The sequence below is a fragment of the Streptopelia decaocto genome (genome assembly GCF_964273445.1).
Source record: "Streptopelia decaocto genome assembly, chromosome: 3".
NCBI lineage: Eukaryota > Metazoa > Chordata > Aves > Columbiformes > Columbidae > Streptopelia > Streptopelia decaocto.
In genome coordinates this window covers 32,395,667-32,413,334 of record NC_138656.1, presented here as the reverse complement: position 1 = coordinate 32,413,334, position 17,668 = coordinate 32,395,667, and the positions used below count along the sequence as shown (strand labels likewise).

The 17,668-nt window shown below is 38.2% G+C and overlaps 1 protein-coding gene across 1 annotated transcript in view; it reads right to left on the bottom strand.

Annotated features, from left to right (window-relative positions):
• Nucleotides 1-1,637: 1,637 nt before the first annotated feature.
• Nucleotides 1,638-17,668, bottom strand: part of KIF6 (kinesin family member 6) — a gene marked incomplete at its 3' end in the record, with an annotated part of 147,333 nt that continues 131,302 nt past the window's right edge. The window contains exons 17-21 of the mRNA XM_082048141.1: nucleotides 8,513-8,597; nucleotides 7,380-7,515; nucleotides 5,646-5,734; nucleotides 3,812-3,901; nucleotides 1,638-1,800 (exon numbers count right to left, since the gene is read on the bottom strand). Coding sequence (XP_081904267.1) covers nucleotides 1,638-1,800; nucleotides 3,812-3,901; nucleotides 5,646-5,734; nucleotides 7,380-7,515; nucleotides 8,513-8,597 — 563 coding nt within the window. The remainder of the gene's footprint in view (nucleotides 1,801-3,811; nucleotides 3,902-5,645; nucleotides 5,735-7,379; nucleotides 7,516-8,512; nucleotides 8,598-17,668) is intronic.

The window sequence follows — 17,668 nt, the reverse complement described above, 5'->3', positions numbered from 1 at the left end:
TACTTCCTTAGTAGTCCATAGGTTTTACCCTTCTTCATCTTGCTAAATCAGAATTCACAGGCTTTTTTGATCAATAGTTCCTGCTATCCATGGCTCCATCCTTCAAATTTAGGATGTTTTCCCTTTCCTCACATGCAGTCAAGGAAGAAAATCTTTCTGTTATCTGCTAGCTTGACTCCAAATGCTTCTCAGAACTTGCTGTTGATCTGTCTCTTATCTATGACACATCAGGTCCCTATGTGTTTGTAACATGCCAGTCATACTTATGAAGTGTCTTTACTTTTTGTTCCCCTGCCTGTGCTTAGTGATTGGTTGTGCCATCCAGCCCACTGCCCAGATGACCAAACGCTACTCCATTCCTTTTCAGCTACTTAGGGCAGCATGTAGTCCATCTTGTCTAACTGAACTTCAGATCTCCTCTGTTCTGCAAGAACACCTTTTACAACCTGGGGCCTAAGAGTTGCCAATGTTAATAATGCCTAGTGCCTTCTGAAACTGAGGGATGATGCTAGGTAATAACCTGTGGCTGAAAAACAATCAGGATGGAAAAGGCATTTGAGAGAGACATTTCTGATACAGTATGATTTAGGAGATGATCACATGACAAGATGTGCTTGTTAGTTAGATTACTGTACTCCACAGAATGAATCAGCTTTTGACATTCTAAAGGCCTGAAACATTTGTTGTAAGACATCTCCAACCTTCTTCTTGAGAGAAGCCTGTAAACTCAATTTAATTTCATTTGCAGAAGACCTGGCAACAGCTTTTCTAAATAAAGACAAAAGGGATCCCAAAGCCTGAGTGTACTAAGTGTTTGCTTTGGATGAGTGCAGGGAGGCTGTTTTTTCAGTTGCTGTGTGTTTATCTGACAGTTTTCTGATAAGCAATGTGATACCAAAACCCCACTTTGTGACAGTGCTAACACCATCTGCCAGGTGCTGATAGCTTGCTGGATAATGCTGCCATCAGCACTCAGGTGCTGATGGAAAGTTATTGCTTCAGCAACCGCTACTGCTTTCAGCTCCTGACTAATTGGTTGCTGCTACTAAAAACTATTATTAAAAAAAAAACAACAAAAAAATCCCCCAAAAAACCTAAACCAAAACCCCACATGCAACAAAAAACAAAACCAAAACCAAACAAAACAGAAAAAGAAAATCACAAGTCATTTTTCTTTATTGCGATGAATTACTTTTAGTCTACCTTGCAGTGCAACCATTGTGAATTTATTGCTTTCTGCCTCCTGCCTGCAATCTTTATTTGGTGTCAACTGTTACAGATAAATTTTTCCAGCTGAAAACCAGGACAGGTAGTTTAAAGAAAACTACCTAGAAAACTGGAGAAAATTTTGGAAGTATCTTAATCATCAAGAGACCACATTCAAATGCATTTACTTCAGTGTAAAGAAATACACTGTGCAGGTTGCACAGACGTGCATGCCCCAGAAAGTTCACTGCTGGTGGCTGAGAAAAACAGACAGCCTTCATAGTTTTACACTGCAGCATTGAGCTACTAAAATAAATACATGTGAAGGACCTAAAGTGTTTAGAATGGCTGAGAACATAATGTAATATAACTTCAGTCAGAATCAGTTCTCACTTGAGTCAGTATAAATGTGGAGTAAAGCTATTTTGGCTTTAAAATGCTGTACTGGAGATTTTGGTTTGGCTTCCTGGTTTTTGGCAGGGTTTACCTTTCTTTTGCAGGATGTTCTGTCTTGCTTTCATGAAAGCTAGGATGTCAGCATCAGCCTGGCTGTCTCCAGTCAGAGGAATAGATGTGCTTGAACTTCCTGGAGTCCTGAAATAAGAAAGTATACTTGTGGTCCCAACTGAGTAAGAAGGTCATTTTTCTATTCCATTATCTCATCTCTTTTTTCAGCATGAAGGACTTTGTTTTCCATACAAATTGTTAGAGATGGCACAATTCAGAGCAAAATCAATCTCAGGACTTCTTAATGCTGTTATGCGGATTCTTAAGATTAGCCAATATCTTTTTAGTATTGTAGGGCTACATGCTGATCAGCTATAAAACCTCTCACGAAGGCTTAAAAATATTTTACTGCTGTGCCAAAGACTTTCTGCCAAGTGGAAAAGTGTAATATAGTGAGTTTACCAATGAAATTATGGATGTGACTATGCCATGTGTTTGTTTACTTCAGGAAAACGTGCTGCTATTTATTCAAACAGGTCAATATATTTTTTGCCTATTAAGATAGAATTCCTATTAAGGAAATTAAGATAGAATAACAGACATAGAAGTAAACAATCATGACATTTATGACATTTGCTGACAGAGGCAACTCCTTTGTGCTGCTGAGTCTCCAGTCCCAGCTGCGATCTTGTATCAGTTAAATCACTGACTTACCTCTGCTTTTGATAGACCCTCTGGTGGTGTAACATGATGTAGTACAATGAAGCTGTTCTATTCAACTAAGCAAGCTAAGAATTTGGCCCTGTGTCGTTAGCTTCAGTTAAAGATTAAGCACTAATAGTGAAATGAGAAATACAGTGACAAAAGTTACAATATGAAAGGACAAGTAGAACTAGAGGGAAGCGGTGTTGTTTTTTTTTTTCATATCCTACTTTTGTAATTAAAGTTATTTCCACTGTTCCTTACTGACTATTGCAGTAGAATGTAAGTGTGTCTGACATAAACCAGAAGTTTGATATCCTGTCTTTGTGCTACTAATTCTCAGTTGCTGGACTAGTGAATCAAAATGAAAAAAAAAAAAAGAAATTACTATGACGTTAATAAAATATTTATTTTAATGCAATTTACAAGGTGGTCTCAGAACACCAGTAAATGACTATTCTCTCATTGATTTTAATTTGATTAGCAACAATATAATAAATAAAAAATACACAATATATTTGAGAAGATACTGTCTAAATTCTATTTTAGCTTCTCTTTTTCTTCTGTTTTCCTTAAGTGCAAATGCAATTTAAAACATTAGGCTTTGGGGGATGAAGTTTTCCATGATTTTCCACTGTTCTAGAAATTGATTGTTTTGGAAAATGAAAGAAAATCCCCTTGTGATTTGTTCTTATGAATGCAGTAGGAAAAATAGTAACTTAACCCTATTTTCCTAAGGGTCTTAATAGCCAGAAGTGCAGAGCACAATAAGAATGTAACTTCTGAAAGTATACTGACTTGGCATGATGTTCTGGTGGGAGAAAACAACATGGAAATGAGCACATTAGAAAAAATAGAGAAGCTGTCAAAAAAAAAAAAAAAAAAGTAGTTTCTGTTAAGCTGTTAAGCTCATTTTCATAAAGAAGTACCTCTTTTGAGAAAATGTGAGATATAACCTTTGTCAAGTCTGACATACCTAGGCTGCTGGTGTTATTTTATTTTATTAGAATAATTTGTAGGAGGAAGACTCAAAATATTTTAAGGACAAAACCATGAGAATGAAAAAACACTGTGTAGTCACTACATTCTGCAATACTTACATGCTCTGATCTCTCTGCCTTTCAATTTTTTTTATTTGCTCTTTTAGACTCACTTTCTATTGCTGAGAAGACACAGTCATGTGGATTCATAAGCTCATGGGGAAAAAAGCTTCAGGTCAAACAAGAAACCACCTCTTTAATGCTGATAATGCAGCTACATGGTGTAAAGCTACGGGCAGCTTTGGTGTTGTTTTGGAAGTTGGAAGAAAATCTGCAATTTCAGCTTTTTTGTGGGTTTTTGTTGTTTTGTTTTGTTTTTCAAGAAGATTGTTAAAGAGATCGATAAAGGATTATCTAGGCATTATATTACTTATGGTTTGCTTTTTTCCTCTGAATAGCCCAGGTACCCTTCTTACCTTGTTTTAGAAATTGGGTTACTAGAAATCATTGAATTGTTTTTCCCAGCTGGATCTTCACTGGGGCTGACTCTTGTGGTCTCTGAAAAGCTGGAATGAGAACAGAAATGATGGAAAGAATGTAGCCCTTCTGGAGGGAATATTAATACATGCTAAGTAACTATGAAGAAGTTGTTTTTCAAGACTTTTTATCTATATAAAGCACTTGTCATTTACTGAAAGAGGACTTTCAGTTGAATCCATGTGATGATCAGGTTTATGCAGAGAATGTAGCTATGAAAGAATTACAAGTAAGCTCATAATGATGACACTTTTGGTATTTGCCTTGTAAGCAGGGTTTGTAAAGCACTTTGATGTATGTATCTGATGTACAGTTTGTAATGGTATATTTAGTTCCCAAACTTAGCCAAGTAAGGCCTTAGCTAATTTTCCACTCTTTCTTTTGTCAGGCAAAATTATTACTGAAATCAGTGGGAGACTGGATGAGAACTCAGTGAGGACTTTGGGATGTGGCTCGTTGATGGTAGCCAAATATATTGCAAGCAGCTGTTGTGCATTCCTGTCCCTGCAGACAATGTTATCAGAGACCATCTCCACCAGGAAAGCAGAGCTCTGCCACGGGATGTCTGGGGACTCTCTCCTTTCCCCAGTTGTTGTGTATGCTGCCAGACCCAGCGCCAGTCTTGGAGAAAGCGGAAACACTGAACTACTCAGTTTTAGGCTTTTTCCAGTAGATGGCAGGATTGGCAAGTTCTTGCTTTTCAAACTCTGCAGTAGTTTATTCATTGTTGGCTGATGAATTGATATTTCTGGCAGAGAACTTGAAAAAGGGAAGAAATTTATGACTAAAATTTTACTGTATTACACTGTGCCAGGTTCAGTTTTGCAGAAGATATTGTGCCCAAGAGTATACGTCATTTTCAAATGAATAGCTCCAGGTTTACTGTATGTTTCTCTTTAACTCCTTGAGTCTCATACCATTTGTACCTGCCTTAAATGGATGAAAATAACCTCAAGACTCAGCGTAATTCAACTAAATCAATATAATATTTAATGTTAACAATATTCCAGACTTTATTACACTTACATATTACAAGAGCTAGAAAGGATGTGTGATGTTACTACCTACTATGCAATTTAACAACATTCAGGAACTTCACATCATAGTTCTGCTTTAGGATTTCCTGAATATTTTTTCATTGATTTGGCAGTTCTTAAAAACTATGTGATTTAGGGGCTTAACTTCAATTTTCTAGAAGGACTGTGTCTGTGCCCTGAGATACCTAGGCATCCAAGTCATATAACCAGAAACGACTGATGATGATTATATTTTTCTGCTGCAGAGGATGCACCAGGGTTTTACAGTATCAAATGCAATTTCATTGTGAAATAATATGCTGCATAAATGTAGCACCAGAACAACTCAACTGCAAATCTATCTAGGCTATGGATGAAATGATTTTTTTTTTTTTTTTTTTTATGTGTGTGTGTGGGGGGGGGGGGGGGGTGGGTGGGTGCGTGCACGGGATATATAATCTCCTCATATAACAAAATTGATGACAGGCTTGTTTTCCTCATCAATGTCATAGGGTCCCTAGTGACACGTTTCCAGGCTCTCAAGATCAACAAGTCAAAAGAACCGAGTTACAATAAAATACCTTCAATATGACTGCAAAATAATGGAATGATAACAATTTGTTTTCTAAACAGTTATTTGTCTTGTAACTGAGAGCATGGTGTTTGAGTGCGATATTTGCGAAAGCATTCTGGTGAAATGTACTTCTACTAAACCTGCATTTTCTTATAAGTAAGGAAGAAAAAATGACCAATTTACCTGTTAATTGATAGATGTTGTGAGGGTTTTCTAAGCTGAGGATAAACAGTCACAGTATTTGATGAGCTAACCATCTCTGGCTTTTCCTGCTGGGTTTAGATTGAAAAACAAAATTATGTAGGATAAGATTTTTTTAGAGTGCTTAATATTGGCCTACAGGTCTCAGCAATAATAAGGTAGGCAATGACTCATTCAGAAAACACGGAGTCTGAATCACACAGTATTTTCTTCGCTTGGACAAACACTTCTGAATGAAGAGAAAATGTTTAGGATTGGTTCAAGTATTTTTAAGCTCAAGTTACAAGTTTTTAATATGTGACACCGTGTGTTTCCTGAGTTTCTCAGGGAGCTCAGATGTATAGATAGGTCAAGATCCAATAAATCAATCCCAATTATTTTTTTTTAGTTTTCTAATCTTCTTCTGATGAATCATGAGAAGCTGAATACAGGACTTCTCCTGTTAAGGGGTAGAGAAAAATATGCTCCAGCAGATTCAACAATATTATTTGAAATGCTTTGAAAAGCCTAAATATTTAGACAGGAGGGTGACTAAAACATCCTCTCTGCCACTAATACGGTTAGAGATTTTAACCTGAGAAGGATTTTGCAATGATTACTTGAAGTTAAGCTAGTTAGGTGACACTTTATGGATCAACAACTTCCTCATGTTAAGTTCCATATTTATTTTAGGCTGTTTCCTTAAAAATACAGTTTAAATTTATACTCATAAGAATGAAACAAAATACTGGCTAAACATTTCTTTGTTTATAACAGTTTATCCCCAAGGAGTAAATCTTCTCTTCCAGTTAATAATAAATGATATGGGATGGACTGCACACAACACTCTTTCTCATTAGGCTGATGTGCATTTCATGGCAGTGCTTTGCAGTGTGATGCCATGTGACTACTTGAAAGACATTTTAAAAAGTGTCTGAAGGGGAGCATAAGAAAGCAATGTTGTTGTTTCAGTTGATGCTCCTCCAGACCCTCTAGTACTGTCTGCTGTTTGTGTGAAATGGTGTAGCTTACTGACTGACTGCGTTATGAACTTCTAATATATTTTTAAAAATGACATCTCTTTAGTTTTTGTTGTTGTTGTTGTGTTTGTTTGTTTGTTTTGTTTTTACACAAGTAATGAAATTAGAGCACTCTGTTTCTGCTGGGTTCTTAAACAGGCTATGATGGCAGTGGTGGACCTCAGCTAGAGTGAGGGGAGGCACTCCGTGTTAGGAGATGCTGACCCTCTGGGAGCTTAGGAAAGCAGAAAGGTTACCAGAGTCTTTGCAAAAAAAGGAAGCTGAAAACTAATTATAGTTTCTGGGATTTGTCCATATTACAGTTATGACTGCCATCTTCCAATAAACATGTCATAAACCTGATGAAAATGTAGTTTTGCCAGCAGTAAGAGAGCTTATTTTTTTCCCATCTCCTCTATTTGTTTTATGTTCCTTCAGACTTTTTGGGTCCACTCTTGGTTTTCAATCAAGTTGTTTAGGGAAATGTCAAAACACAAAATAGAGCAGAAAGCAAGGGTTTTTCTTTGTTTGTGTTATCTTCCTATGAGCATAATTCACATTAGCTTTGTCTGATTCACGTTGACATAAGCATGGGTGAATCAGGTCAAAATCCCATTCTCCATACTCCTTTCTATCTAGTCAATTAACTACTTCTTTAAGAAATGATTGAAGATGGTAATTTACATGAGAATGTAAGAAATATAAAGTGTTTTCATACCTGTAGCTTTTGTGCCTCTTCAGACCACCAGACTTCAAAGTCTTTTTGCAGCTTCATCTTGGCTTTTTCCATAAGAAGCTGCAGGTGCTCAATCTCTACCTTCAGCCCTTTCAAGCGATTGAACATCGTTTTATAACTAATATAAGAAGAAGAAATTGCATTACAGATATTCCAACACATATCTGAACCAAAGCTTTATCTTACCTAGAACACTCACAGATTTAAACTACAAAAGAATACATAATAATTATGGATGCAGGAGACACAGACAGAGGTGAGGTAGGAAGGGACATGTCACATTTTAGGAGAACTTCACTGGACAGTAAGTACAAGAAATTTATCCCACAAAGCTTTTATTTCACTAAAGAAATTACTGACATTCAAGTGTGATCAATATTGATTAACAATTAAAATACACACTCAAATATGACAATTATTTCTCTTGATTCCTCAGCATGTTACCACAACTGGTCACCAGAGCCTGGATTTAGACAGGAGCTGGGTGCTGATTCCCCTTTCAGATGGAAGCTTCATTAATGAGGCCTCTTGGCTAACATGTAGTTGGAGCTTTACCATTTGTATGAAATAGCGAGAAGTTTCCTCACAGATTGCACATACCATAAATGCTAGCAAAATACTTAGAAGTGATACCCTTGCATCTATTTTCTTTTATCTTCCTGGCTACAGCAACATTAGAGCAAACAGAAGGATTGGTTAACCAACGCATATTCTACGTATTATTTACACTTAGTCAATCCTATATAGCCTAAAGATTTTCCTTAGGTCAGGGAAAGCAGGACATTTCTGAATCAACCAAAAAGGTTCACAATATATTTGGATTCAAACAAGTTTCTAACACTAATCCTCAGGGAGGATATTAAGCTATTTTTTAAAATTGTTTTTAGCCATTAGCCCAAACATAAATATTCCTCATTCACATACTGGGGCATCTTACAGACAATCCAATAGCATATAAACAAATTTAAAAACTATTAGTGAACCATAAAGCTGACATTTTACAAATGTCAGAGAAAACCCTGAGGATAGCTGTTTGTGCAGAATTGCAATTGGAATATACTATCAGTGTAGTTTATCTTCTGAAGCTTGGCAGAATTTTAAGGCAGAAGGAATACCTTTTTTTTTCCTCTTCAATTTGTGTTCGAAGTTGCTCTTCTACTGGATCAAGTGCATTTAGCTCTTCAGAAGGACTGGAAACAGCTGTAGGAGAAGTTACTAGATGTAAACAATGACCATATGACGTCAAAAGAAGCACCTTTTAATTACAATAAAACCTATTTTTTAAGAGGAAGCTAATGATACGTGGCTGTCGTGGTTTAACCCGAGCTAGCAATACAACCAAGATAGCTGCTCACTCACCCCTTCCTCACCTCCCCTCAACCCCCCAACAGGGGAAAGAATCAAAAGGGAAAGGAGAAAACTGGATTGAGATAAACAAAGTTTAATAAAATAACAAAATACTAATACACTACTAGTAAGCATATATATAAAACAGAAATAAAAGATACTCAAGGCAATTCCTCATGAACACGCTGAGCAGCCGATCCCAGGAAATGGCACCTGTTCCCAAAGCCAATCCCAGAAAGAGAAAAGAGAGGAAAAAGGCAGAAAGGGTCAGAGGCCTCTGCAAAATGGTAAAAAGCTGACATAAACATCCTGCACAGAACTCTGGGTGTGACAAAAAAGAGCAAAGAGAAAAAGAACAACTCACACAAGAGAAAGAGGGAGAGAGAGAAGAACAGAAGAAAAAAGGGGGCAACAAACCAGAAGGCCCCACTCTTAAATCTGGAGCATGATGCTAATGGGATGGAATACTCTCATGATCAGTCTGAATGTCAGTCAAGCTCTGCCCCATTTGTGCCCCCCTTCCTTGATGCCTCACACCTGTGGGCAGAGGGCTCAAAGTGTCCTTGGCTCTCAGACCAGAGCAATTAAAAACATTGACTCTGCTGCAGTGTTATCTTCTTGTTCTCAAACTAAGTCCAAATAATGAGTGTTCTAGCTACGAAAAAGAAAGGTTTCTAACTGCATGAAGAAAATGAATGGATTTTCAGTCAAACCAGCACAGTGGCTCATTAACAGTTTCTCTCTTCTGGAAATGTTTCTTCAAATTCCTTATTTAGGCCTTACTTAGTATAAGAGACACCCGATAACTTTAGTGATTAGCTGCTTTTATTTTTTTTTTTTCATTAGAGATTGCAATATTTATTTTAGATATGAATAAAAGTGAGTTTGCAAGTCCATTTAAAAAGGTGTCTTTGGCCTAAACCCTGCCATAAAACCTGCATTTAACCTGACAGTTTTGGCTATAAAGACAAGACCAGAACAGCAAAGTCTTTGTGAAAAAACAGATCCAACAGTAGCTGTGCTGGTACCTAGAAACAGAGTAAAAGAAAGAAAAGTAAAAGCCAAATCTTGAAGGAGAAATTAGTTTCGGTAAGCAATAAATTCCAACAATTAGTATAAATAGGGAAAAATGTCCTAAAACTGTGACAAATTTTTCAAGATAAAGGAGAACTGAGGAAATACCTTAACAGTAGACTAAGTTGACCTAAGAAAGCAACTTAGGATTTCCCTGTCCTGTAACAGAGACAGTTAGCATTCAATATACAACATGCTTATTCTGAGAGACAGCGAACCAGTCTTTCCATCATGGCTTATACGTTAAGCAGAGACAGGAATGTAAAGTTACCTACAGGTATGACAAGAGTTTCTATTTCTAGAATGAGTGAGAATAGTTTAAAACTCCCAAGAAAACATGTTTAACCTTTTTAACTGAAGAAAAATGAAAGAAACAAAAGATTTGCTGTACAATACATGCAAGTTTCCATCCCAACTGCTACTTCTGCCAAGAAAATAAATTCTGCATCAACTTGTCATGAGGCCTGAGGAGTGCACCCTCTCTTCAAGGAGAAGGATTCTGTCTGGAACAAAGGGGCAGTAATGACTCCTCTCCACCTGTCAGCAAGCCAGCTGAAACCATTAATCTTTTGTTTTAGCACCCTGTAGCTTTATATAGATGAAGCTGAAAAGCATTTTATTTCATTTAGAGTACTCAGGTCAAGCATGTTAATACAGACAGCCAAGGTGGACAAACCCCACGCATAATTCTCATTTCATACATTGTTGGATGTGCAGGTTACAAAAGAAGGATAGGGTGAAGGTATTTGTGGTGGAGAGGGTACCCTCAAAACTTAAAAAATAAGCTGCTTGGAATGTTAAAGTTAACACACAAGTCAGGAGGTGCAAACATCATAGCAGAGGAGATCCTATTGCAGTGGCTTTGTACAACAAGTTGTAACCAAACACAACAGATAATAAGAAGGCCATAACAATTACACCAGAACCTTTAAGGAAAGCAGTAGATCTTCCAATGATTACAGGGGTCCAGGGTTTTCTGATTTGTCATATTTCATCCTCAGGAGAAGGCATAATGTGGGAAAGTGCAGAGCTACACAGGGACCTCAAAGGGAGACACTCACTGCAGAGCTCCTGAAGGTCCACACTTGTTCTGCCCCTCATGAATATGCAGCATCCAGGCTTGAGAGAAATGTGCTCTTGTGGAACAAACTGAAATTTAGGGAGTTACTGCCTCCCAAGTGAGCCATGCTCACAGACCATGTGAGCATCCTTAACAGATTTCCACAAAAAGCCAGCCAGGCTTAGCTTTAGTTGTCTTTAGTAGTGGTTAAAAGGCACTCTCCTGAGTGCACTGAAGTACATTTGGCCCATTTGTACAATCTGTTATGATGTCTGAGTTCAGGAGGTAGCAGGTCCAGCCCCTTATAACGAAGTGCAAGACAGTAACGTCTTAAAATGTTAATGCTGTTTCTGAAGTGGAAACTTCCCTACATGAAAACACATCACAAAATTCTGCCAGTCATTACAGAGTAATGCAAGGCCATAATATTGCAACTTTCCTTCCCTGATTTATTTGGACATTTTGTACTTGGAAAAATATTTTTACACTAGCTCTCAAAGGGCAGCCAAACTTAGGTAAAACTTGATCACTTGATCAAGTAAAACTTTTACTTGATCAAGTAAAAAGACCAAGAAAAATGTTTTTCTGCTGCTGATTACACTCTGTAGAAGGGATTATTTGGTTGGAAGTTACCCTCAGAAATAATCATAAAGCCTTTTATATGAGACGATCACCCCTACGGCACAAAGGCCCAAGCATCCTCCACCCTGAATACAGCTCCACCCAGTATCTCTAATAAAATACTGGTAATAACAGCAATAAACAGAGCTGTGGACAAGGTGGCGAGCAGCACGAAGTTTTGTATATATGCAGTACAGAAAGAGATGAGTACACTGAAAGCTCATGTGGCTCCAGCAGCAAAAATAGCATCAGATCTTTCATCAAGTAAATGGCTTAAACTTAAGACATCCATCAATGTGTTCCAGTCACAAAAGCAGAAGAGATCTGATCACAGGGACAGGTCAAGTCCAGTGGTAAGTCAAGTCTAGAACATGCCTAGGTGGACACTGCTTTGTAAGTTCTCTGACGGCTTCTCCCATGCTCTTGCAGTCTCCATTTCAGCTTTTTGTCATGCCTGTTCACTGCAACAACATGCTTGTGAACCAAATAGCATTCTGGTCTACAGACTAGACCTTTTTGAATCTGCCTACTGTAATATATACAGATGAACATTCCAAGCAAAAGAGAACTATGGTCTAGTGGAGTGTCTAATGTTAGCATTCCTCAATAGGTAGGGTCAGTTATTTTAAAATACATGATCTGAACAACTGAGTGAATAGACAACAAAATGTGGGAAGTATAATATTTACTCACAAGTTTAAGATACTCAAGAAGAAATACTTTCTTTTTGCTACAGGTTTTTACGCCTCTAAAGAGTTTCCTTTTATTGTACATATCTGCCTGCTCATGCAGAAACAGAAACTGTTTATTGAAACGTCAAATAATTTTATCTATGTATTAACCACCTATATAGGAAGTACATGTAATAAAGAAAAGCTGAAAATTCACGAGATCAACTTTTGCTCATATACTTTAAAAAAGTTGAAATACATTAAAAAGTGCAGAGGTACTACTACTGAAATATGAATTACTAGATATCACTTCTGCAACTGCACAGAACACAATGTTCTGGCTGCTTTGTTCACTCAGAGTTGACTTTTAATTAATTGTTTGACAGTTTTTCATATGAAACTTGATTGTACAGTCTAGCTCTATGCTTTTAGTGCACCAGCTCAGATGAGCCATTCAGCTAATGTGCAGTTTCAGGTGCACTTTTAATGACCCCGTGACTTCACCTGAGAAACAAATGCAGTTGATGCCATTTGATCCTGCCATAAGGCAGACCCAGGTTTCAGGGGTGCAGGGAAGGTATGATGTGCATGTTTAGGAAAACATTGCCTACGTGTATGCTAAGAGTTTCTGTTGGCATGACTCCATCCAGTTCTATACAACAGAGTTATTTTAGCAGAAGTCAGCAATGTACTCGTAAGGAGTATGAGTTCCTTTATATTAGCATAAATGCACATACAGCTGAGTGGCCAAACTTATGAATCCTACATTGTGAAGTCTTTTTTCAGACTACTGAGTTGCATGATATAAAGAAGAGATTTTAACAGTGCTGCATTGGGTAGTGAAATAGCTAGCAACTTTTACGTTTATACTTAGGTGAACTGTTTTCATTTTATCTTCAGATACGACCCATTTGGTGAAGTGAGGCACAGCATCTAATTGATAGGAGCTGTCTGCTTAGAAAGGAGGGTGAGAGCTCTGCTAGAGTTGACACTCAGTTTGTATCATAAAGGTTTGTGGCTGGTTTGTTGGTTGGTTGGTTGGTTTCCTAAACAAGACTGTAAGAGGCATTTTAAGATATAATGATTTTATTCTAATGAAAGGGCCATTTTTGTACCAAGGAAGTAGTGGATTTCACAGCACATTCCACATCAACAAATCACACTGTACCAGAAAGAAATGATAGCACCTGCTGATGGGATCATTATTTCAAAGCATTGAGGCAAGCAATGAAAAACACTATTTCTAGCATGACATACCAAGTGTTATCACCACAGTTTATTGCAAGCTGGCAGCAACTAGAAATACTCCGGTAGATTCTTGTCTACAGTCAGAACATTTTGCAAGAAACTCTCTGTGACCCTGAACTTTATGCTCTCTGGGGCACTCATATATTTCTTGACCTGAGTGTATCCTAAAAGTCAAAATCCTAAGGATTTATTGTCTTGTGCCTTAAATAACATTGTGCCCTGCCCTCCAGCTGTACTTTTGCAGTCAAAGATTTTCATTTTTTCACTGGAAAGTCTTGTGTTTATCTGCTTAAATTTATAGTCACTTGAAGTAACCTAATTTAGAATTGACTTCAGTATCCACTTAATATTTTTACTGCTTTATTTATCAGCTTTGCAGCTTTTGGCAAACTTGGGTTTTACTGCATTCAAGCTGGAGCATATGCTGAGTTTTTTAATAAAGAACTGGCCATTGTTATTCAGGCTTGGCTCACAAGTAATTCTCCCCTTCTTCTTTCTTATTCCTTCCCTGGGCCACGTCAACCTATGTTTGTCACCGGACACCACCTGTGTACCTTATACAAAAGCAAAGACAGGTATATACAATGAAACTCTGGAGAAGATGGAAGTACCCTAATGTCTGGAAAGGTTTATATTGTGGGTTTTAGAGCAATTTACTCCTAATCCTAATGTAATACATTTTTTAAAAATATCACCCATTTAGTCATGAGCAGGTATTGAAACAAACTGTCCTATTTTCAGCACTTTACAAGTTTGAGGGATTAAGGGCATGTGTATCTTGTTGAATATTTTTTTTTTTTATTTTAATTGCTGAATTTAGTAGAAGTGTCCACCAGTATGCTGCTTTTCTTTGTATTATTGTATTGTTTATTGTTCTGCTGGCTTACTGTCGGCTCAAACTAACTCACTTTCAATGAACAACTGGGAATTGAAACTATTTTTCCAGTCTCTGTGAGCTGTTTTAGCTAAATACAGACTCATGCTTCAATTCCCTCAATTTTTTTCTTTGAAACTAGCCATCTATACACTTGCTCCTGAAAATACATGGCATATGAAATAGAAGGTGTTGCCTTCATGTCAGCTGCACTCAAGCCATGAAAGTTTCTGAAACTATTGTGGCTATAAGTTTTCTGTTGGTTTCTAAATATACAAGTACAATATAGTGAAAAAAAAAAAAGAAAGAGAAGACCCAAAAGACAGCTTCAAGTTTAATATGTCCCATTCAGGCCACTTGATCTAATGGAATGGTAACGTAGCAGGGTCTTAGTTAGGAAACCCCTACTAGCTCAGATTCTTGCCTACGCTTAGTAAATACCTTTAACTATTTGATTACATGAGATTATTATTGCATCATTTATCTTGTTCATAATATTAGATAAAACTATACTTGATATTTAAATGATCTTTCTCTCCCTTCCAATAAGGTGTGTGGTTTGTCACGCATAAGTTTTGAGGCTCCATTAGCATTCGTTTCTACAGCATCCAGGAGCTTTAATGGAAAAATAAATCTCTTGGCTGTGTTTTGTTGTGCTCTTCTCAAAAGAAAAGGATGCTAAATACTTCTGAAGTTGGTTGCTCATCATAATGCTTAGACATTATCAATACATTGCCACCAATGTGCAGACTGCAGTTGCAATAAGACAGCACAATAACTTGTAAAGGAATGCCTGGTCAAGATAAGACCTCGAATGAGAATATTACAGCACAACATTACTGAGAATAAGAAATACCTAAGGGTGCTAAAGGTGCAGACCCACTGTCATAGAGTACAGAAGAGATACTGAAGCTTACTTCATCCATATTTCTTATGGGATTCTCAAATAAGCAGATGTACAGTTCTCAGTTCTCAGAAGTGGCAGCCTTATTGCACATAAGCAATATAGATATGCATGCACATTAAATCCTGTGCTTCCAGGTCACATTTAGGCATGCAATGCACACAGCAACTGTTGGATCAATTCGATAGGTCTAAAATTTTCTAAAAATAATGGGTATTTTCCCTGCATTCTGTGTGGAAATTTGGCTGTAGTTGTCAGTACAAACACTTGTGACAAAAGCATTTATTTTAGACTGTACACTGAATTTGTAGCAAGGTAATTTGAAATAATATTAAGGAAAAATAATGTGTGTTTTATAATGTTTCTATTTCAGCTGTGTATAGGTACAAATGGGTCATGCAACTGATCTGTCACTTCAAGTTAGACAACAAAGAAGGTTTTGACCTTGATTCAAGAGGTGAATACTAACCAAATGTATACAGTAGTATCAGCCTGAACAATTTTGATCTTTCAGATACAAGGTATTAGTAAAAGACTTTTCATCTGCAAGAGAGAAGCAGAGAAGATGGAAAAAAGAGAGGAAAAATACACCATTGTTGGTGACATCAATATATTATGAGCATGGGCTTGCACCATACAGTGTTTAGTCTAACTGTTGCCCCAAATAAGACAAAAGGTGTTGGGCCTGAAACACCTCTATCACAGATCTGATTTTTTGTTTTCTGTGCAAATAGCAGATAATATGTGTTAAAGACCCCACCTCAGTTAAGTGTACAATAAAGACCAAAGTACTACAGAAGTTTTGTTTCCATTTGCCCACCTGGCTACTCCATCAGCCCTGTAAAAGAGTTTCCTGAAAACCTTTCTAAATGTTGGTATGATGTATGAGCTTTCCAGAAAATTTCTGAAGTCACAACCACAGGATTTCATGTCAGCAGAAACATTATTATTATATAGCGAGGAAATTTGTGCAGCCAAAGCTCAATTACAGTTCAAGCTGGCCAGTACTGTGAGGCACAATAAAAAGTGCTTTTAAAAATATGTTAATGGCAAAAGGCAAATCAGAAATAATATTGGCCTGTTACTTGAGGAGCATGGTCATCTCATAAACAGGGACATAGACAAAGCAGAGACATTAAATGCTTTCTTCACCTGTGTCTTCAACACCAAAGATGGTCTTTGGGACCCCCAGAGCCCTGGGCTAGAGAATGATGGCTGCGAGAACACTAAATTCTTAATCAATCCAGAACTTGTGTGGGATTTGCTGTTCCAACTAGATCCCTGTAAGTCAGTGTGGCCTCATTGGATTCATCCAAGGGTACTTAAAGAGATGGCTGATGTCATAGTGAGACCTCTCTCCGTGATTTTTCAGTGCTCCTGGGAATCTGGAAAGGTCCCAGCTGACCAGAAGTTGGCAAACATTGTCCCAATCTTAAAGTAGGGCAACAAGGATGACCCCAGCAACTACAGGCCTGTCAGCTTCCCTTCTGTGCCTGGCAAACTTGAGAAGATTATTCTGGGAGTTTTTGAAAAACACATAAATAACAATGCAGTCATTGGTCCCAGCCAGCAGGGGTTCATGAGGGGAAAGTCTTGCTTGACCAACTTAATTTCTTTCTATGAAAAGATTACCCACCTAATTGACCAAGGGAAGCCAGTGGATGTGATCTCTTTGGATTTCAGTAAAGCGTTTGTTATTGTCTCTTACAGTATCCTCCTGGACAAGATGTCCGGCGCACAGCTGGATAAACACACAATGCAGTGGGTGAGCAATTGGCTGACGGGCCAGGCTCAAAGGGTTCTCATAAATGGGGTTAGGTTGGGCTGGCGACCAGGCACTAGTGGGGTTCCGCAGGGATCCATCTTAGGGCCAGCACTCTTCAATGTCTTTATTAATTACTTGGATGCACGATTTGAGGGAGTACTAGGTAAGTTTGCTGATGACACAAAACTAGGAGGAGCTGTTGACACTCTCGAGGGCAGAGAGGCCCTGCAAAGGGATCTGGACAAATTGGAGAACTGGGCAATCACCAACCACATGAAGTTCAACGTGAGCAAGTGCCAGATTTTGCACCTCAGATATGGCAACCCTGGCTGTACATACAGCCTGGGAGATGAGATGCTGGAAAGCAGCTCCACAAAGAAGGATCTGGGGGTTCTGGTCGACGGTAAGTTGAACATGAACCAACAGTGTGCCCTGGCAGCCAAGAAGGTCAACTGTGTCCTGGGGTGCATCAAGCACAGCATTGCCAGCCAGATGAGGGAGGTGATTGTCCTGCTCTGCTCTGCATTGGTGTGGCCTTACCTGGAGCACTGCATGGAGTTCTGGGCACCACAGGATACAAAGCTATTAAGCTACTAGAGGGTATCCAGAAGAGGCCCATGAAGTTGGTGGAGGGTGTAGAGAGGAAGCCATCTGAGGAGCAGCTGAAGTCACAGGGTTTGTTCAGCCTGGAGGAGACTGAGGGGAGA